Below are 21,882 nucleotides of genomic sequence, written 5' to 3'. Positions count from 1 at the left end.
CCCAGCACTTTGGGAGGCCGAGGCGGGTGGATCCCGAGGTCAGGAGATCGAGACCATCCTGGCTAACATGGTGAAACCCCGTCTCTACTAAAAATACAAAAAAATTAGCCGGGTGTGGTGGCAGGCACCTGTAGTCCCAGCTACTCAATTTAGAAAGCAGATTTGTTTCCTTTCTATACCTGTGTAATTTGAGGTTTAGTTTACTGTCACATCGTTTATAAACATAAGGAAGATCGTTGCTCATCTCATAGCATTCTGAACCTTGAGTCATCTGTAATGCCTATGGCCTCCAGAAAAGCTTCTCTAAAACTGTACTTAGAGATGTGTAAAATATGTAGGAACATTTTCCCATCTTCGATTGTTAGTTTACCTTTCAGTTTCAGTAATTTACCTTTCAGCTATTACTTTAGTAACATCTTCAACATTGTTTTTCAAACTGCAAGGTGTGACCCAGTATTGGGTCGTTAAATTAGTAGGTGACAGAGCATTTTTGAAGAATTAAATACAATAGAAAATAGCAGAGTGGGCTCACGCCTGTAATCCCAGCACTTTGGGAGGCGAGGCTGGCAGGTCACAAGGTCAGAAGATCGAGACCTTCCTGGCTCTAACATGGTGAAACCCCGTCTCTACTAATAGTACAAAAAATTAGCGGGGTGTGGTGGCATACGTCTCTAGTCCCAGCTACTCAGGAGGCTGAGGCACGAGAATCACTTGAACCCGGGAGCTGGAGGTTGCAGTGAGCCGAGATTGCACCACTGCACTCCAGCCTCGGCGACAGAGCAAGACTATTTCAAAAAAAAAAAAAAAAGAAAGAAAAAAAGAAAATAGAGTGTATCACATAATTAGAGTAGTAAGGATTGATTTGTGAAACCTATTTTAATCATAGATCTATGTATGTATGTGCTGGATTGTGATGTAAAGACATTTCTTGCCGTGGTTACACTGAAAAAAATGAAAAGTCACTGATTTCCAATAACTTACAGAAGCAGTATGAACTACATATTCTGTCGTTCTTGAAACAAGCTGAGATTTTATTGACTTTGGGAAGCAGTAAAATTATTTTAGTTTTTTAATTAACAGTTTTTGGCTTTGTACTGTCAAGAGGTAATTTTAGAAAGCATTCTAAAAATGTATAAGAGATACACTAAGTACTGGATTTGGCAACATTCTTGAACTGTAATTCTGTTTCGTTAAACATCACTATTTACATGTGCAACAGCGTGTCTGTAACAATGTCCCAGTAATGAAATTCTTTCTTTATTTAAGGCATGTCTGTTTGATAAAAGTCAAACAAAATTGGGTATATGTCAGTGTCTTATGATACTGCTTAATTAAACATTAATTTGACTCTTAGCTAATCAGGAAATGTTTGCCTCACAGTCTTACAGAGCTTTCCACCTTCTAAAAAAGCTAACGTTTCAGAATAGATTCAGGATTCAAGCTTCTTTCTGTCTTTTGTTTGTTTGAGACAGAGTCTTGCTCTGTTGCTCAGGCTGGAGTACAGTGGCGCTATCTCGGCTCACTGCAACCTCCGCCTCCTGGGTTCAAGCAATTCTCCTGCCTCAGCCTCCCGAGTAGCCGGGGTTACAGGCGTGCGCCACCATGCCCAGCTAATTTTTGTGTATTTTTAGTAGAGACAGGGTTTCACCATGCTGGCTGGCCAGGCTGGTCTCAAACTTCTGACCTTGAGATCTGCCCACCGTGGCTTCCCAAAATGCTGGGATTATAGGCGTGAGCCACTGCACCTAGCCTAGATTCAGGCTGCTTCTTTTTTTTTTTTTTCTTTTTTTTTTTTTTTGGAGACAGAGTCTTGCTCTTGTTGCCCAGGCTGGAGTGCCATGGCATGATCTCAGTGCACCACAACCTCTGCTTCCCGGGTTTAAGCGATTCTCCTGCCTCAGCCTCCCAAGTAGCTGGGATCACAGGCATGAGCCACCATGCCCGGCTAATTTTGTATTTTTTGTACAGACGGGGTTTCTCCATGTTGGTCAGGCCAGTCTCGAACTCCCTACCTCAGGTGATCTGCCTGCCTCGTCCTCTCAAAGTGCTGGGATTACAGGTGTGAGCCACCGCGCCCAGCAGATTCAAGCTTCTTAAATGGAATTTTGAGCTGATTTAGTTGAGACTTACGTGCTTAGTTGACAAATTTTAATTTTATACTAAAATATTTTACATTAATTCAAGTTAATTTATTTCAGATTGAATTTAGTGGAAGCTTTTGTAGAAGATGCAGAATTGAGGCAGACTTTACAAGAAGATTTACTTCGTCGATTCCCAGATCTTAACCGACTTGCCAAGAAGTTTCAAAGACAAGCAGCAAACTTACAAGATTGTTACCGACTCTATCAGGGTATAAATCAACTACCTAATGTTATACAGGCTCTGGAAAAACATGAAGGTAACAAATGATTTTGTTTTTTTGTTTTCCTTCAACTCATACAATATATACTTGGCAATGTGCTGTCCTCATAAAGTTGGTGGTGGTGACTCACTCTTAGGACACATTCAGATTTCTTTTTTTTTTTTTTGAGAAGGAGTCTTGCTCCGTTGCCAAGGCTAGAGTGCAGTGGCACAATCTCAGCTCACTGCAACCTCTGCCTCCTGGGTTCAAGCGATTCTCCTGCCTCAGCTTCCTGAGTGGCTAGGATTACAGGCATGTGCCACCATGCCCGGCTAATTTTTGTACTTTTAGTTTTACCATGTTGGCCAGGTTCGTCTGGAACTCCCAATCTCAGGTGATCCACCTGCCTCGGCCTCCCAAAGTGCTGGGAGTACAGGCGTGAGCCACAGAGCCTGGCCATGTTCAGACTTCTAATAACAGGTTTGTATTGACTCTTAGCTTCATGGCAGAAGCCAAGAGACATGAGACAGCTTAGAAATTTTTGCTTTTTGGAAATGAATGTTAGAGTTACTGGTTTGTGATTAAGGCCTATTGCACTGACAGAGGCAGTGAAAAAGGGTTTGATTGCCAAGGAAGACTCACAGGACCTAGAATGGCAATGGTTATGCATCTACAGTTTATTACAGGAGAAGGATACAATCCAGTAGCAGGATTATGGTAAGGATATGCATCACAGTCAAAGGCTGTCATAGCAAGTCATCCAGAGAGTTCAGGTGCAAGTTCCAGTTTTCCTTTGTTGTGTGAAGTCTGTGGTGGGGTGCATTTTCTCTCTCAGAGCAGGATGTGTGCACAGGACACCTTGGAACCTAGGAGCCCAAAATAGAGTCTTCACTGGACCTTTTAATATTTTTCTTGTCAAGCGGACATGTTCCTGTTCTCTAGCCTCTTTAGTGGAGGTCAGAGGAAGAGCCTCATTGAGACCAAGTGCAACTCATCAATCACATTAAACAATGCTGATAAATAAACCACCTAAATATCCCCTGACCCACAAATACAAAACAACACCATTCAATCAGTATCTTTCATGCCTTGATCAGGGGTCATTGCCATGCAGGAACTTTAACAAAACAGTACAGGCTAATAATAGAATTGTTGGAATTAACTCACACAGCACACCTATGAGAGAGAGTTAAGATAGAGAGTCTTGGTGGTCTCTAACAGTTGAATTCAAAGTGAAGTTACCAGAGTAAAGTGAGCAAAGACACATATTAGTACAATATTGGTAGATAAAATCACCTTGCTCTAATAAGCATAGTTTTAAACTTTAACCTTGTTTCTCCAGTAATTTTAGTAATTATATTGTTGTTATGTCTAATACATAAAGCATTTTTTACTTTTAAAAAAAATTTTTAGGCAATGTGGGGTCCAAAGTAATTAAAAAAAATTTTTTTTAACATAAAGCATCTTAAAATTTTACTTAATCATGATCACTTAGAACTATTAAAACATACCTTTTGATATTATGGGGAAGCTTCGTTGTTCCTTTGTAGACAGACTTAAAGAAATACAACTTTATGATGACAAGATATAAGATAATTATAGATTTAAATTTTATAGAAACCTTTTCCCTTATCTAGTGCAAGAGGTAGCTAAGTGCTTATTTTCTCAAAGTACTGTGTTATAAAAAGTATACCTAGTGTAGTCAAAGCTTCTCTTTAGACTGATAAAACTTAGAGCACCTGCATTTACTTCCAACAAAGCAGAATTAAAGAAAATGAGACTTGTCCGGGCACGTTTGTAATCCCAGCACTTTGGGAGGCCGAGGCAGGTGGATCATGAGGTTAGGAGATCAAGACCATTCTGGCTAACATGGTGAAACCCTGTCTCTACTAAAAATACAAAAAATTAGCTGACATGGTGGTGCGCACCTGTAGTCCCAGCTTCTCAGGCAGCTGAGGCAGGAGAATCGCTTGAACCCAGGAGGTGGAGGTTGCAGTGAGCTGAGATCACACCACTGTGCTCCAGCTTGGGCAACAAAAAAAAAAAGAAAATGAGTCTTTACTGGCTGGGCACAGTGGCTCACGCCTGTAATCCCAGCACTTGGGGAGGCCGAGACGGGCAGATCACCTGAGGTTGGGCATTCGAGACCAGCCTGACCAATATGGAGAAACCCCATTTGTACTAAAAATACAAAATTAGTGGGGCATGGTGGCGCATGCCTGTAATCCCAGCTATTCGGGAGGCTGAGGCAGGAGAATTGCCTGAACCCGGGAGGCGGAGGTTGCGGTGAGCAGAGATCGTGCCGTTGCACTCCAGTCTGGGCAACAAGAGCGAAACTCTCCATCTCAAAAAAAAGAAAATGAGTCTTTATACTTTGCTGTTTTCATACTCTTTTAGTGTGGTGTAGGCAGCCATGTATCCCCCTTGTGCCTCTATTTCTCCATTCTGTGAATGAGTGTCTTCTACTGCTGTGCTTTTCTGATTCCATAACCTCTTGTTTTATTCCAGTAGGACCAGCTAGAAACAGAAGGTGATTGACCAGTATTAGGGATGGAACCAGGGTACAATTATGAAGATAGGCTATCTAAACAATTCACTCTCACCATTTAAATCAGCTGTTTGATCATTTTTTTTCTATATATCTTTACCATCGCATAGTAAATAATATCCTTTTTATTTTCAAGAGGGAGTATTGGCCTTAAGTTAGGAACTCTCTTAATTTTTTTCCCCCATCATCCCACCCGCACTTCTTACTCCTTACTTTCTACTTGCTTTTATTCTTTACTGGCTCTTTACCACTGCGTATTTTTAGATGCATACATCTATTTTTTAAAAAAGCACCCTTGTTCCTGGGTCCTCTTCCAGTACCATCTATTAATATATCTCTCTCCCTCTTTCCACTCCCAGCTGGGTTTCTGAAAGCGTGCACTTCCCATCTTGCATTCATTCATCTGGTTTCCAGCCCTGACCACAGTACTGAAATGGCATTTGCTAGGTGACCTTTATTTTTTGATAAATCCAGTGAATGCGGTATAGTCCCCCCGCTTTTTTCTTTCTTTTTTTTTTTTTGTTTTTTGTTTTTTGTTTTTTTGAGACAGAGTTTTGCCCTTGTTGCCCAGGCTGGAGTACAATGGCGTGATACCGGCTCACCGCAACCTATGCCTCCCCAGGTTCAAGCGTTTCTCCTGCTTCAGCCTCCCAAGTAGCTGGATTACAGGCACCTGCCACCACACCTGGCTAATTTTGTATTTTTAGTAGAGATGGGTTTTCTCGATGTTGGTCAGGCTGGTCTCGAACTCCCGACCTGAGGTGATCCACACACCTCTGCCTCCCAAAGTGCTGGGATTACAGGTGTGAGCCACTGCGCCCAGCCTTGGTATAGTCTTTAATGAAAGTTCACTGATCTTGAAAATTTTGATCTTGAAACTCTTTTTTTTTTTTTTTTTTTTTGAGATGGAGTCTTGCTCTGTCACCCAGGCTGGAGTGCAGTGGCACAATCTCGGCTCACTGCAACCTCCACCTCCCAGGTTCAAGCGATTCTCCTGCCTCAGCCTCCCGAGTAGCTAGGATTACAGGTGCCCACCACCATGCCTGGCTAATTTTTTGTATTTTTTTAGTAGAGATGGGGTTTCACTACGTTGGCCAGGCTGGTCTTGAACTCCTGACCTCATGATCCACCCGCCTCGGACCTCCCAAAGTGCTAGGATTACAGGCGTGAGCCACCATGCCCAGCCTTGAAACTCTCCTAAGGTTATGTTAAACATTTTTGTATTCTTGGTTTTCTTTTTGTTCCATGGGTTATTTCTCTTTATCCTTGTTTTTAGCTTTCTTAAGTGTTCCTTTACCTTATCAAATTCTATTTTTGGCTCCCATTTCACTTAATAACAGGAAAAGCTGGGATTTTTTTTTTTTCTTTTGTGGAGACAGAGTCTCACTTTGTTGCCCAGGCTGGAGTGCAGTGGTACGATCTCAGCTCACTCCAACCTCCGCCTTCTGGGTTCAAGCGATTCTTGTGCCTCAGCCTCCTGTGTAGCTGGGATTGCAGGCATGTGCCACCACGCCTGGCTAATTTTTGTATTTTTAGTAGAGATGGGGGTTTCACCATGTTGGCCAGGCTGGTCTCGAACTCTTGTCTTCCAAGTGATCTGCCTGCCTGGGCCTCCCAAAGTGCTGGGATAGATTTGAGCCATTGTGCTCGTCTAAGCTGGGATTCTTTGAATGAGTTCTTAGAGGCTTCCTGAAACTTTGTGCAACATTTTGTGTATGTGTATATTTTCTGGGGAAAGGATTTGTAACTTTCTATTTTTTGAGAGGGAGTCTCTGTGGCTCAGGGTGGAGTGCAGTGGTGTGATCTCGGCTCACTGTAACTTCTGCCTCCTGGTTCAAGTGATTCTCCTGCCTCAGGCTCCCAAGTACCTGGAATTACAGGCATGTGCTACCATACCTGGCTAATTTTGTATTTTTAGTAGAGACAGGGTTTCATTATGTTGGCCAGGCTGGGAATTTGTAACTTTCATCAGATATCTCAAGGGGGATATATGTCTTTCCTGGTAGAGAGGGAAGAAACAAAAAACGTATGTAAATACCCTCCTCTCCCCCTAGAAGGTAAGAAGTACTGCTCTACACATTCCTTGGGTGATCTTTCTCACTACCTGGGATAATTAAGGAAGTTAGGGATTGGGGTTGAGGGTAACTTGGCATCCTTCCCCACAACCTCCCTGTAGAGGCACAGTCTAATATACTTGATGACAGTTTGCAACAAGTCAACAATTTCCTACTTTTCTGGTGTTAGGTTTAAGTTATATAGACCTATGGTGATCATAACATTATCTAAATCAGATGCTTCACATTATAGGTCTTGCAGCTGATGTCCAGTTTAGGTGTTTGAAGTGGCTTAGCTTGGAAAATGTTACAGGGGAAAATCTGCTTTCCATGTGTTATGCTCAGAGCTGTGTTCTTTTCTTTTACACAATATGTTTGAAATTTGTTGAATTTTAGGTGTACCCTGGTCATTAGGAACTCCCTAAAGGATCTCTGTGAGGTTTTAAAAAAACAAAACAAAACAAAAAAACAGTGGCATTTTGCAGAACTCAGTATAGCTCTTTACCATACTGACTGCAAGGAGAAAGTAAAAAGTGAGACTAATTTTGCAATTAGTCTCCCAAGTTTCTTTACAAGAAAATAGACCAAAGGTACTATGTTTAAAAGCAAAATCATGGCTTAAAAGTTTTTCTTTTTCTTAATATATTGCTATAAATTGAGTATGCTCTCTTGCTATCTTGTGTTTTTTTGGTTTTTGATTAACTCTAAGCTTAATGTTATTCCTGACAAATAAATAAATAAATAAATAAATAAATAAAGTGAATTCAGAGAGACAGTAGAGGGCAGCAGCCGTTTAGAAAGTAGATTCACATTGAGTGATTACGGCTCTTTTAAATCTTTCTCCACTAAGAGATAGCTAATTTCCGAAAAGGTATACTTGGCCTCCCATATTCCTTATGTCTCTTAAAACTAAAAAAGCTGGGACAAAACTTAAAATAACAATATTCTACGGTTAGGGCAAATTTCTGATAGTGCTTAAAACAATTTACCGAGGTATCTTTATTTTTTTTTGAGACAGGGTTTCACTCTGTCACCCAGGCTGGAGTGCTAGAGCCTTGACCTCCTGGGCTCAGCTCAAGTGTTCCTCTTACCTCAGTCTGCCAAGTAGCTGGGACTACAGGCATGCACCATCATTCCCAACTAATTTTTTAAAGTTTTTTGTAGAGATGGGGGTTTCATCATGTTGCCAGGCTGGTCTCGAACTCTTGGGCTCAAGCAATCTGCCCACCTCGTCCTCCCGAAGTACAGGGTTATAGGCATGAGCCACTGCTCCCAGCCTCAGATTTTTTTATTGATGAATTTTATTATAACAGCTACAATACTGAGATGCATAACCCTTCCCTTTCCTGATACCCAGTTATCATCTGTTTCTGTTTAATACACTCCTTCAGTACCTCACATTTGCTATTCCCCTGCCCCCCATGGTCTATGCATCTTCTTCATTGAACTGGTAGTAGTCTTTGTTAGCTCATCTGGTTATGTCATCAATTCAGAGCACATTACCTGTTTAGTTCAGAACACATTAATTGCTTCCCATAGTCTTCAGGACACGGCCCCATTTCTTCACATGGCTTGGCCATTGCTTCCCTGTTCAGCTTCCCCCACACTCCCTCACCTACACCTTCTCTCTCAGTATAGTACTGCTAGTCTCCAGACATGCCATGCCTTTTTATGCTTCTATGTGTGTTTTCCTGTCTTTAATGTCCTTGTCCATGTGATGAACCCCTACTCATTTTTCCAAGATTGAACTCAAATGTCACCTTTTCTGTGAGCTTCTCTGTTCTTCTCATGCAGAGTAGAAGTGTTTATCTCCATTGCCCTTGACCCTAAATAACAGTACATTAGTATAATAATCACATTTTTTACCTGATTGTGTGCTTTCCTTCTAAATGGAGAATAAGAATATAAAAGTGATTTATTTGGCATTTCTGCAAAGGGAGATGATAAAAAGAATCTGCGTTACTTTGCCTTTTTAAAAAACCCTTAGCCTATGAAGGCTACTATTTAAGGTTTGGTTGGATTTTGTATGTTGGAAATATGTTCTTTAAATCTCATCTTCATCAGTTTATAAAAGCAATATAAGTTCTTTGTAGATCATTATCATGCCATCCAGATGTAGTCATTATTGTTTTGATATAGGTTGTTTCAGTCTTTAAACCAAATTATACACAGTCAGTTCCGCTGTAACACTTGTTTTAAAAACAGATTTGTTCCAATGTGGGTGGTATATTAGGGAACAATTTGAGCATAATGTAAATTTTGAGTTTGCTTATGCACAAATCCCTAGGAAACACTAGGTGAATGCAGAAAAATGCATCCAGCTGAACTCAGCAGTGTAGATATATACAAAAGATACACATACACATGCTCTTCAAATACCTACCTTATTTTCCTGTATGTGTTATGAACCATACCCATTCACATCTGGTATTACAACTTTGCCACCCATTTCAGACAGTATTCCTTTGACCATTCTGCAGTAACTCAGAAGCTGCAGCCCTTTAGAAGTCTACTCCACTGTGGCTCACGCCTGTAATCCCAGCACTTTGGGAGGCCGAAGCGGGTGGATCATGAGGTCAGGAGATCAAGACCATCCTGGCTAACACGGTGAAACCCTGTCTCTACTAAAAAAAAATAGAAAAACCTAGCCGGGCGTGGTGGTGGGCATTTGTGGTCCCAGCTACTCGGGAGGTCGAGGCAGGAGAATGGTGTGAACCCGGGAGGCAGAGCTTGCAGTGAGCCAAGATTGCGCCACTGCACTCCAGCCTGGGCGACAGAGCGAGAGTCCATCTCAAAAAAAAAAAAAAAAAAAAAAAAAAAAAAAAAAAAAAAGAAGGCCACTCCACAAGCAAACCGCAGATGTTTTGCAGGATGACTTATTTATTGTAATAGTTGTGTCTTTCTTAACCATTTCACATGTATAAAACTGTGCTACTACTTTTATGAGGTGCCTGTCTTTATTTTTTTTAACATGTCACTGGTGAAGGTTCTGAGAGTTGTGGCTTGAACTCCAGTTTTCTCATAAGCACGGTTTTTTGTTGTTGTTTTTTTTGAAATGGTCTCGCTGTGTTCCCCAGGCTAGAGTGCAGTGGTGTGGTCTCGGCTTTCTGCAGCCTTGGCCTCCCAGCTTAAGCTATCCTCCCACCTCAAGCTATCCTCCCATCTCAGCCTCCCAAGTAGCTGGGACTGCAGGCGTGAGCCTTTGCCCACCTACTTTTTATACTTTTGTAGAGACAGTTTTTCCATGTTGCCAGGCTGCTTTGGAACTCCTTAGCTCAAGCAATCAGCCCGCCTTCACCTCCCAAAGTGCTGGGATTACAGGTGTGTCCTACCACACCCAGACGGCTCTGGTTTTTACTGCATAGTGTTCTGATTTTTAGGAATACATACGTTGCATTATATAGCAGAACTGGCTGTATTCAAAAGTCTAATAGAAAATATTGATAGGGTGATAATGTATATAGTACTAATTGTCAGTTGCCATAATTTAACTAATATTGTTTGACTTTTTACTTTTTTTTTTTGAGATGGGGCCTTGCTATATTACCTAGGCTGGTCTTGAACTCCTGAGCTCAAGGAATCCTCTTGCCTCAACCTCCTGAGGATGTTTGACATTTTTTGACTTTTTTTTTTTTTTGAGACGGAGTCTTGCTCTGTCTCCCAGGCTGGAGTGCAGTGGCATGATCTCGGCTCACTGCAGCCTCCACCTCCTGGGTTCAAGGGTTCAAGCACTTCTGCCTCAGCCTCCTGAGTAGCTAGGATTACAGGTGTGTGCCACCACCACGGCTGATTTTTGTATTTTTAGTAGAGATGGGGTTTCACCATGTTGGTCTGGCTGGTCTTGAACTCCTGACCTCGTGATCCTCCTGTGTCAGCCTCCCAAAGTGCTGTGGGTACAGGCGTGAGCCTCCATGCCGGCCGGCTTTTTGACAATTTAAATAGTTACAGTTACCTATTATAATTGATATTTAGCTAACATCTATTTTTATTTTAATATTCCAGGAAATTATTATGCAGAAACTTTAAAGGTCTGTGTACTTCTCTGGTGTTTTGATTTTTTTTTTTTTCTTTTTCTGTGAGTAATTTTCTAAAACTGGTTTCTAGGCCAGGCTATTTATGTCTTGCTTTTTATTTTTTTGGCGATGGAGTCTCGCTTTGTTGCCCAGGCTGGAGTGCAGTGGCGCTATCTCAGCTTGCTGCAACCTCTGCCTCCTGGGTTCAAGCAGTTATCCTGCCTCAGCCTCCCCAGTAGCTGGGACTACAGGCACATGCCACCACGCCTGGCTAGTTTTTTGTATTTTTAGTAGAGATGGAGTTTCACCGTGTTGCCCAGGCTGGTCTGGAACTTCTGAGCTCAGGCAGTCTGCCTGCCTTGGCCTCCCAAAGTGCTAGGATTACAGGTGTAAGCCACTGCTCCCAGCCTTATTATTTTATTTTTATAGATTCGGGGTATATGTGCAGGTTTGTCCCATGGATATATTGTGTAATGGTGAGTTTTGGACTTCTGTTGTGCCCATGAACATTGTACCCAATAGGTGGTAATTTTTCAATTCTCATCCCTCTCTCTGCCTCTGCCCTTTTGGAGTTCCCAGTATCTGTTAATTCTCTCTGTATGTCCATGTGTACCCATTGTTTAGCTCCTCTATTTTTTATTTTATTTTATTTTATTTTATTTTTGAGACAAGAGTCTTGCTGTATCACCCAGGCTGGAGTGCAGTGGTGCAATCTCAATTCACTGCAACCTTGGTCTCTGGGTTCAGATGATTCTCGTGCCTTAGCCTCCCGAGTAGCTGGAATTACAGGTCCGTGCCACGATGCCTGGCTAATTTTTGTATTTTCAGTAGAGGTGGAGTTTCGCCATGTTGGCCAGGCTGGCCTCAAACTCTTGGCCTGAAGCGATCCGCCTGCCTTGGCCTCCCAAAGTGCTGGGATTATGGTGTGAGCCACTGCTCCTGACCCCATATTTTTTCTTTTAATTATAAAGGTAATAATGTAAAAAGAAGTCAACTCCCAGTTTAACTGTAGCAGAGTAACCAGTGTTAATTTTTTTTTTTTTGAGACGGAGTCTTGCTCTATTTCCCAGGCTGGAGTGCAGTGATGCCATTTTGGCTCACTGCACCTTCTGCCTCCTGGGTTCAAGCCATTCTCCTGCCTCAGCTTCCTGAGTAGCTGAGATTATAGGCGCCCAATGCCACGCCTGGCTAATTTGTGTATTTTTAGTAGAGATGGGGTTTCACCATGTTGGCTAGGCTGGTGTTGAACTCCTGACCTCGTGATCCACCCGCCTCGATGTTGGGATTACAGGCGTGAGCCACTGAGCCTGGCCAATCCATTCCTTTTTATGGATGAGTAGTATTCCATTGTGTGTGTGTGTATATATACATATATATACACACATATACATATATATACACGTATATATATGTATGTGTATATATGTATATGTGTGTGTATATACACATATACATATATATACACCTATATATGTGGTATGTGTATATATATGTGGTATGTATGTATATGTGGTATATATATGTGGTATGTGTATATATATGTGGTATGTGTATATGTATGTATATATGTGTGTATATATGTGTGGTATGTATATATATGTATATATGTGGTATGTATATATATGTGTGTCTGCATATATGTATATATGTGTGTATATATACACGTATACACGTGTATATGTACACGTATACACGTGTATATATACATATATACGTATATACACACACATGTATACACATATGCAGACACACACATATATATACATATATATACATACCACAGTTTCTTTATCCACTTGTTGATTCATGGGCATTTGGGTTGGTTTCACGTTTTTGCAATTGTGAATTGTGCTGCTATAAACATGCGTGTGCAAGTATCTTTTTTGTATAATGATATCTTTTCCCCTGGGTAGATACCCAGTAGTGGGATTGCTGGATCAACTGGTAGTTCTACTTTTAAGGAATCTCCACACTGTTTTCCTTGGTGGTTATACTGGTTTACATTCCCACCAGAAGTGTAGAAGTGTTCCCTGTTCACTGCATCCACACCAACATCTATTTTTGGTTTTTTGATTATGGCCATTCTTGCAGGAGTAAGGTGGTATTGCATTGTGGTTTTGATTTGCATTTCCCTGATCATTAGTGATGTTGAGCATTTTTTTATGTTTGTTTGCCATTTGTATATCTTCTTGAGAATTGTCTATTCATGTCCTTAGCCCATTTTTTGATAGAATTGTTTGTTTTTTTTCTTGCTAGTTTGTTTGAGCTCGTTGTAGATTCTGGTTATTAGTCCTTTGTCAGATTTGTAGATTGTGAAGATTTTTTTCCCACTCTGTGGGTTGTCTGTTTTTGTCTCTTTCCTTCTGCTGACTGTTCCTTTTGCCATGCAAAAGCTCTTTTTTTTTTTTTTTTGAGACAGAATGTCGCTCTGTCGGCCAGGCTGGTAACAAAGACACAGGTACTGGTAATAACTGCCATGGCTTATTGCCTACATTAATAATGAAAGCAAATGCTAAATTTCAGCTAGAGGCTAGAGAAAATAAAACTGGAATTTTCTTCTATGTTTATATACTACTATGAATACCAGGAGTCCTTGGGTTAAGACTGTAGGGCTTTCGAAAGCCTGTGATCACTAGTGGAGAATGTAGCTTTACAAAGTCTAGTTGGAAATTGGCAACTGGGGGTTAGTACAAGTTACAAGGAAGGGATGGAATTTAAGATGCTAGTGAAAGCTTGGAGGATAAGGGAGCAGGTGAACTCATAAGGAAGTTTATAAACTGAGAAGGGCTGCAGCAAAGTGGGCTCATGTGCTTGAGGAGCCAGAGGACATGTTGAGGGTGACATAGGTTCTGAAGTTCATACAGATACTTACGCAGTATGGATTCTTGGAAAACCTTCTTCAGTCATGTGATAGAAAAATAACAGCTTATGGAAAAAACAGGGTTGAGGCAGACCTGAAAATACATGAAATTTTAAAAACCGCTTCTAACAGAAGCGTAACAGACTGTAATAAAAACTGTGGCCTTCCTGGCATTTGCACCCAAACACCAGCATTAGCCAACTCTTTGAAGCCTTAGATTTGTGGCTTTTGTTTTCTCCTGTGAGATGTAGGTCCTTGAGGGCATTTGCTTCTAATAGAGGCTAGTTTCATCAGAATTAAAAATCTGAACCATGGTATGAAATTCAATTCGTTTGTTTTTTTTTTTTCTTTTTTGAAAACACTGGCAAATGTTTTGTATCCTTGAGCTTTCCCACATATCTTAACATAGTGAGTGGAAAGTACAGTGGCTGTTAAGCCAACTACTCTGAGGTCTTCACTGCTAAGGCTTACTCTTAATTGTGTGAGAGCTTAACCTTGATCCCTTTAAAACATTAATGGGCTAGAAAAAAAACCATTCATAAACCAATGCCACCTCTGAATTTTGCTACCACAATTCCCTTATTTACCAATAGTGCATGAGCTAATTTGGAATAAAGAACTAGGCATTGTAGCACAACAGACATTATGTGGGCAAAGTGTTGTTTATATTCTGTCTAAATAGTGCTTCACACGTATGTACTATTTTCTAAATATGTATAGATGCTTTTGTGATTAATAATAAAACATGAATTCTTAAAACAATTTTGCTGACTTCATAGTAGCTTTTCACCGTTTTTTCAGTAGCTGCTAAAATTTCTGGAGAAGTTTGGGAACTATTGTTTTGGAGTGAAATGCAGTGTGTTAGATATCACTTGCAGAATTCTTCTAAGGGAATTTATTGGCGATTAGAAAAAAAATCCTTGTGTTATACCAGTAGTAATACAAAGTAATTGTTCAGCTTCTGTTAAGTGTAAAGGACTATACAAGTATTGTGTATAGTTATCTCATTTATTATTTTCTGGGTAGCTATTGTTATTATTCCTTCGTACAAAAAGGGAAAAGGAGGCTCAAAGTATCATGCTCCAGATAACAGAGCCAGTAGGTAGCAGAGCTGGGATTGCTACCCAGGTCTCTAGTCCTGCTTTTTCACACTATATACTCATTGCTTCACTTATTCCTTCATACATGATTCCCCAGCATGTACTCTTTTTTTTTTTTTTTTTTTTTTTTTTTGAGATAGAATCTCGCTCTCTGTTGCCCAGGCTGGCAGGCAGTAGTGTGATCTTGGGCTAACTGCAACCTCCACCTCCTGCGTTCAAGCAATTCTCCTGCTTCACCCTCCTGAGTAGCTGAGATTATAAGCCTATGTTACCATGCCTGGCTAATTTTTGTATTTTTAGCAGAGATGAGGTTTCACCTTGTTGGCCAGGCTGGTCTCAAACTCCTGAACTCAAGTGATCTGCCCACCTCAGCCTCCCAAAGTGCTGGGATTATAGGCATGAGCCATCATGTCCGGCCTCCCCATCATGTACCCTTAAATACCATCAAGCACAGTTCCATTGTGTAAAAACTTGGCTTGATTTAACCTGTTAATTGGAACACTGTCATTAATGGAAATTAGGAATATGAGGTAAGCTAGAGGTTTTATTTTAATGACTTTGGGTTATTAAATCTATAAGAAATGAAATTCATTTAGTCATAATTAATGTCATGTTTCTGCATCTATATTACTTGTTGGGTTTACAGACGAGGTAATGTATTATTAGTGGGAAGCTTTGAGTGCTACATCATCTCCCTTTCTATAAAATAAATTGAGTACGAAACAATTTGAATTAAAACACCTGAGTAAATAGTAACTTTGGAGACCTACTGTACTATTTGTACCTTTTGGATCAAATGATGCTTGTTTATCTCAGTCAGATTTTTATGATTTGTATTCGTAAAATGAGATCTTTTTATTTGTTTGTTTTACTACTTTCTTTTAGGAAAACACCAGAAATTATTGTTGGCCGTTTTTGTGACTCCTCTTACTGATCTTCGTTCTGACTTCTCCAAGTTTCAGGAAATGATAGAAACAACTTTAGATATGGATCAGGTATGCAATATACTTTTTAATTTAAGCAGTAGATATTTTTAAAAAGCAAAGGCCACATTAAGAAAGTTTGTAGATTTTTCTTTTTAGTATCTAATTGTAGCACCTTTGTGGACAGTGGATGTAATATTAAGTGACAGATGGGAAAAGGATTTTTAAAAAAATAGCAACTGTTTCAGTAGATGAAATAAAGATTATTAGCAGAGAAAATGAATATTGGGCATAACTGTCCTGGTTAAAGACAATCTCATAAATGAACAACTTCATAATTTCGTAAATGCAACTGCGTTTTATTTTCAAAGAGAAGGAAAATTATAGTCACTGGAAACGGAAAGAGAAGTTAGAGGTAAACATAGGACACACAAGAAAACTTTCATTTTGTTTATTTTCTTGTTTTTCTTTTGAGACAGGGTTTCCCTCTGTTACCCAGGCTTAAGTGCAGTGACACTATCATAGTTCACTAACCCCTCAAATTCCTGGATTCAAGTAATCCTCCTGCCTTAGCCTTAGTAGGTGTAAATACAGGTGTGTACCACCATGCCTGGCTAATTTAAAAAAAACTTTTTTATAGAGATGAGCTCTCGCCGTGTTGCCCAAGCTGGTCTTAAAACGCTGGCCTCAAGCTATCCTCCGGCCTCAGTCTTAGCCTCCCAAAATGCTGGAGTTTCAGTATAAGCCACCATGCCGGGCCACTTCTGTTTCTTTTCCATGTAGAGAGTTCTTTGCAGGAGGAGGTTAGAATAGGTGTGCATCTCCTAAATAGTTGTCGAATATAACTAAAAAGTTAACCAGGACTCTAAATACTATTTACTTCTAAAATTTCTTGTTAATCGGGAACATCTAGGGTTTAACTGATCTATATCTCATGTCTTTAACAATTTTGAATGATAATTACATGTAAAGTAAGAACAGTTTGTGAAATAGTTGAAAATATCCTTACATGAGAGTGAATTTTAAAGCACAGTTTATGTAATGTTAATGTTTTGTTTTGTATCTGTTAAAAATTTGTTTATATGAAAAAGTTTACAGGTTTACTGTGGTGAGCCCGTTGAATATAGTGGGTTTTTTTTGTTTGTTTTGTTTTTGTTTTTGAGATGAAGTCTCACTCTTGTCCCCAGGCTGATGTGCAATGGCGCGATCTTGGCTCACTGCAACCTCTGCCTCCTGGGTTCAAGCGATTCTCCTGCCTTAGCCTCCCGAGTAGCTGGGATTATAGGCACCTGCCACCAAACCCGGCTAAGTTTTGTATTTTTGGTAGAGACGGGATCTCACCATATTGGCCAGGCTGGCCTCGAACTCCTGACCTCAGGTGATCCGTCTGCCTCGGCCTCCCAAGTGCTGGGATTACAGGTGTGAGCCACCATGCCCAGCCTGAATATAGTGTTTTTAAGTTGCAGGACTTTAAAAATAATATTTTGAAATTTTTCTAAGTTAAATTCCCTGTTAAAATGGTCATGCAGGAATATATGCTTGCATTATTCATATTAGGGTAACCGTTTGGTTTGCTAGTTGTTAGATTCTTTGCATTCCTTTTTTTTTTTTTTTTTTTTGAGACGGAGTTTCACTCTTTTTGACAAGGCTGGAGTGCAATGGCGCTGTCTCGGCTCACCTCAACCTCCGCTTCCTGGGTTCAAGCGATTCTCCTGCCTCAGCCTCCCAAGTAGCTGGAATTACAGGAATACGCCACCAAGCCCGGCTAATTTTGTATTTTTAGTAGAGATGGGGTTTCTCCATGTTGGTCAGGCTGGTGTCAAACTCCCAGCCTCAGGTGATCAGCCCACCTCGGCCTCCCAAAGTGCTGGGATTACAGGAGTAATCCCCCACCCTTTTAAAAAATTGAGACAGAGTTTTATTCTGTCACCCAGGGTGGAGTGGAGTGGTGTGATCATGGTTCACTGCAGCCTTGAATCTGGGCTCAAGTGATCCTCCCACTTCAGCCTCCCAAGTATTTGGAACCATAGATGTGCATCACCACACCTGGCTGATTTTTAAATTATTTGTAGAGATGAGGTCTTGCTTGTTGTCTAGGCTGGTCTTAAACTTCTGGGCTTAAGCAGTCCTCCTGCCTCAGCCTCCCAAAGTGCTGAGATTATAGACATGGGCCACTGCCCCTAGCCGCATTTTTCTTTTCTTTTCCTTTCTTTCTTTCTTTTTTTTTTTTTTTGAGACGGAGTTTTGCCATTGTCGCCCAGGCTGGAGTGCAGTGGCACGATCTCTGCTCACTGCAACCTCTGCCTCCCGAGTTCAAGCCATTCTTCTGCCTCAGCCTCCCAGTTATCTGGGATTACAGTCATGTGCCACCACGCCCAGCTAATTTTTGTATTTTTAGTAGAGACAGGGTTTCTCTGTGTTGGTCAGGCTTGTCCCAAACTCCTGACCTCAGATGATCCACCTGCGTCTGCCTCCCAAAGTGCTGGGATTATAGGCGTGAGCCACCATGCCCGGCCCTAACTGCATTTTTCTTAGTATTTGTGGTTTGAGTTAATACTTGCCCTATGTGATGCTGATGTATTTTTACTGGATCATTAACTGAGGTTTAAAGAAGCTAAATCCCATTTGCTCTATGCCCTCTGGATTTTAAAAGTGCATGGGTGTGCACGTGTGTAGGTATAAATGTTTCCATATTCTAGTATATTCTGTGTCAGTGATAGAGCAGTCTTAGAGCTGTCTTTTCCATTTACTTGTAGGTTAAGAAACCAAAAAAAGTTGTGTCGTCATCCCGTTTAGGAAAACTTACATTTTGGCTATTGTTTCCTCTATAGTGCTGCTATTAGTGGAATGATTTTAGGTGTTCAACTTTCAGATCAATGGGAGACAGAAATATTGTTCTGAGACATCTGGAAGCCGAATGTGTTTTATTCCTGCCTGTCTGAGGATGTGGACTTGCCTTTGATAGGGCAGAGTTATTTGTAAACATTGCTTTAAATAGAAACATGTAAAGGTGTTTTTGATGGTTAACAAAAACTATGAGTATAATAGAGCCTAGTCCCTATTAGGGACTGGTATTGATCTGGTGTGGGAAGAGTATTGAGCTTTTCAGTGTCACCTACCTGTATTCCCTTGAAGGGACCCAGAGCCCAGGCAAAGCTCTGCTGAGGTCGGGCGTGGTGGTTCACGCCTGTAATCCTAGCATTTTAGGGGACCAAGGCGGGTGGATCACCTGAGGTCAGGAGTTCAAGACCAGCCTAGCCAACATGGTGAAACCCTGTCTCTACTAAAAATAGAAAAATTAGCTGGGTGTGGTGGTGCATGCCTGTAATCCCAGCTATTTGGGAGGCTGAGGCAAGAGAATTGCTTGAACCCAGGAGACGGAGGTTGCAGTGAGCCGAGATCATGCCACTGCACTCTAGCTGGGTCACTGAGTGAGACTCCATCTCAAAAAAAAAAAAAAAAAAAACCTCTGCTGAAATGCTGCAGTTAATTTTGTCATTTGTGGTCAGCATTCTTCTTCTAAATTGCTATAATCTTGCCTTCATATTATGTGTCTCAAATTTAAGCAGATATCAGAATGTCCACGGGATCAAATTGCCATGGCTCTAAGCCCAGAATCAGATTCTTCAGATCTGGAGTAGGGCTGGGGAATTTGCATTTCTAACACACACTCAAGTTTGTTGATGCTGTTTGTCTGGGGTCTACGCTTGCCTAACTTCTCATGTGATTTATTTCTACCAGTTTCTTTTTTTGTTGTTGTTTTATTTTTTTGAGATGGAGTCTCGCTCTGTCACTGAGGCTAGGGTGCAGTGGCATGATCTTGGCTCACTGCAACCCCTGCTTCCTGGGTTCAAGCGATTCTCCTGCCTCAGCCTCCTGAGTAGCTGGGATTATAGGCACACTGCACCACACCCAGCTAATTTTTGTGATCCATTGGCCTCGGCCTCCCAAAGTGCTCGGATTATAGGTGTGAGCCACCCACCATGCCTGGCCCTTCCTACCAATTTCTATCCTCCCTGAAATGCTGCACACTTAGGCAGTCACTGGGCAATATCTGCCCCAAAATTGGTTTGTATAACTGAGAATATTTAAGGGGTTGTTAAAATTTGAACCACTTTCTATTCTTCTGTTAAGTGTACACATCTATTAAAGATCCTCTTGTAGCTCTTTTTGTCTGGGCCATCACATTTCTGCCCAGCAGATGCAGAGGCCCTGTCCTCTCTCCCACCTCCCCACTACCTCTCCTTCCCTACTTTTGGACTGTAAAAGCTGTCTTTCTGCAGTTAATTATTTTATTCTTTGTAGCTTCTACTCGTTGATAATGTTATCTACTGCTGTAATAATTACAGTCGGCAACAGGATGATCAAATCTTGGATATTTTAAATTTACATTATGCCTTTTTTATTTTATTTTTTTAAAGTCTCTGCTTGACAGCAAATAAGCCTAACGTTCCCTAACAAATGATGATGTCCCATTAATGAATTGATGACTTCCTGTTTGTAGTTTTTATTTAGAGTGCTTGTGGGTAGTTTTTCAAAACGACATTTAAAAATCAGGATATAAATAATTTTTTAAGGATTTTTTTTAGGCGGGGCACAGTGGCTCACACCTGTAATTCCAGCATTTTGGGAGGCTGAGGTGGGCAGATCTTGTGAGGTCAGGAGTTCAACACCAGCCTGGCCAACAGGGTGACACCCCATTTCTACTAAAAATACAAAAATTAGGCCGGGTGCGGTGGCTCACACCTGTAATCCCAGCACTTTGGGAGGCCGAGGCAGGCAGATCACAAGTTCAGGAGATCGAGACCATCCTGGCTAACACGGTGAAACCCCATCTCTACTAAAAATACAAAAAATTAGCCGGGCATGGTGGCAGGCGCCTATAGTCCCAGCTACTCGGAAGGCTGAGGCAGGAGAATGGCTTGAACCCAGGAGGCAGAGCTTGCAGTGAGCCGAGATGGCGCTGCTGCACTCCAACCTGGGCGAGAGTTTGAGACTCTGTCTCAAAAAAATAAACAAATAAAAAATAAAAAAATTAACCAGGCATGGTGGTGCATGCCTGTAGTCCCAGCTACTTGGGAGGCTGGGACAGTAGAATCGCTTGAACCCGGGAGGCAGAGGTTGCAGTGAGCTGAGATCACCCACTGAACTCCAGCCTGGGCAACAGAGTAAGACTCTGTCTCCAAAAAAAAAAAAAATGTATTTTTCTTTGAAGCTTTTCTACTTTTAAATGTAATATATAGTATTATAACAAGTGAACAAAATGATACAAAGAAGTATAGTGGGGAAGGTGTGGTAGAGATGGGAAAACATATTTCCTCCAGCCTCTTAGGTTCATTGGAGGAGCTTGGGAATTCAACTGACACACGACAAGATTTACAGGAGAAAAGTTTTATTTCAAGTACACATGAGAGCTTCATAGAAAAGAAGTGAAGACCTAAAGAAACAGACCAGAGAGTTCATATGCCATTTTAATAAAGGATAATGTATTAGTCTGTTCTTATGCTGCTAATAAATACATACCCAAAACTGGGTAATTTATAAAGAAAAAGAGGTTTAATTGACTCACATGCACATGGCTGGGGAGGCCTTACAATCATGGCAGAAGGTAAAGGAGGAGCAAAGGCACATATTACATGGTGTCAGGCAAGAGAGTGTGTGCAGGGGAACTGCCCTTTATAAAACCATCAGATCTCGAGAGACTTATTCACCATCACGAGAACGGCAATGGAAAAACCTGCCCCCGTGATTCAGTTACCTCCCACCGGGTCCCTCTCATGACACATGGGGATTATGGGAGCTACAACTCAAGATGAGGTTTGGGTGGGGACACAGCCAAAACATATCAGATAATAAATTGTGGAGAGGCAGCAAGATTGAAGAAAAGAGGTTTGAGCTTCGAGGGGTGGTAAATTGTGGGAAGGTAATTATTTGGGGCAAACTAATGGCACGTAAGGATTGTTTTAGTAAGGCTTGTTATGCATACCCAAAACAAGGTGCCATCTCCAGTGATTTAAGAGTCTATCGTGATCAAGAGTAATTC

At 41.1% G+C, this 21,882-nt stretch overlaps 1 protein-coding gene across 3 annotated transcripts in view; it reads left to right on the top strand.

Moving 5' to 3' along the window:
• MSH2 (mutS homolog 2) overlaps positions 1–21,882 on the top strand; it is a 127,725-nt gene that overhangs the window by 24,276 nt on the left and 81,567 nt on the right. For all 3 annotated transcript variants that reach the window (XM_055108003.2, XM_055108004.2, XM_003822678.5), the window contains exons 7-8: positions 2,199–2,398; positions 15,802–15,911. In XM_055108003.2, the coding sequence (XP_054963978.1) occupies positions 2,199–2,398; positions 15,802–15,911 (310 nt within the window). The remainder of the gene's footprint in view (positions 1–2,198; positions 2,399–15,801; positions 15,912–21,882) is intronic.

This window comes from Pan paniscus, chromosome 12, assembly GCF_029289425.2.
Source record: "Pan paniscus chromosome 12, NHGRI_mPanPan1-v2.0_pri, whole genome shotgun sequence".
NCBI classification, from domain to species: domain Eukaryota; kingdom Metazoa; phylum Chordata; class Mammalia; order Primates; family Hominidae; genus Pan; species Pan paniscus.
The sequence above is the reverse complement of the archived record's forward strand: the minus strand, read 5'-3'. Positions and strand labels throughout refer to the sequence as shown.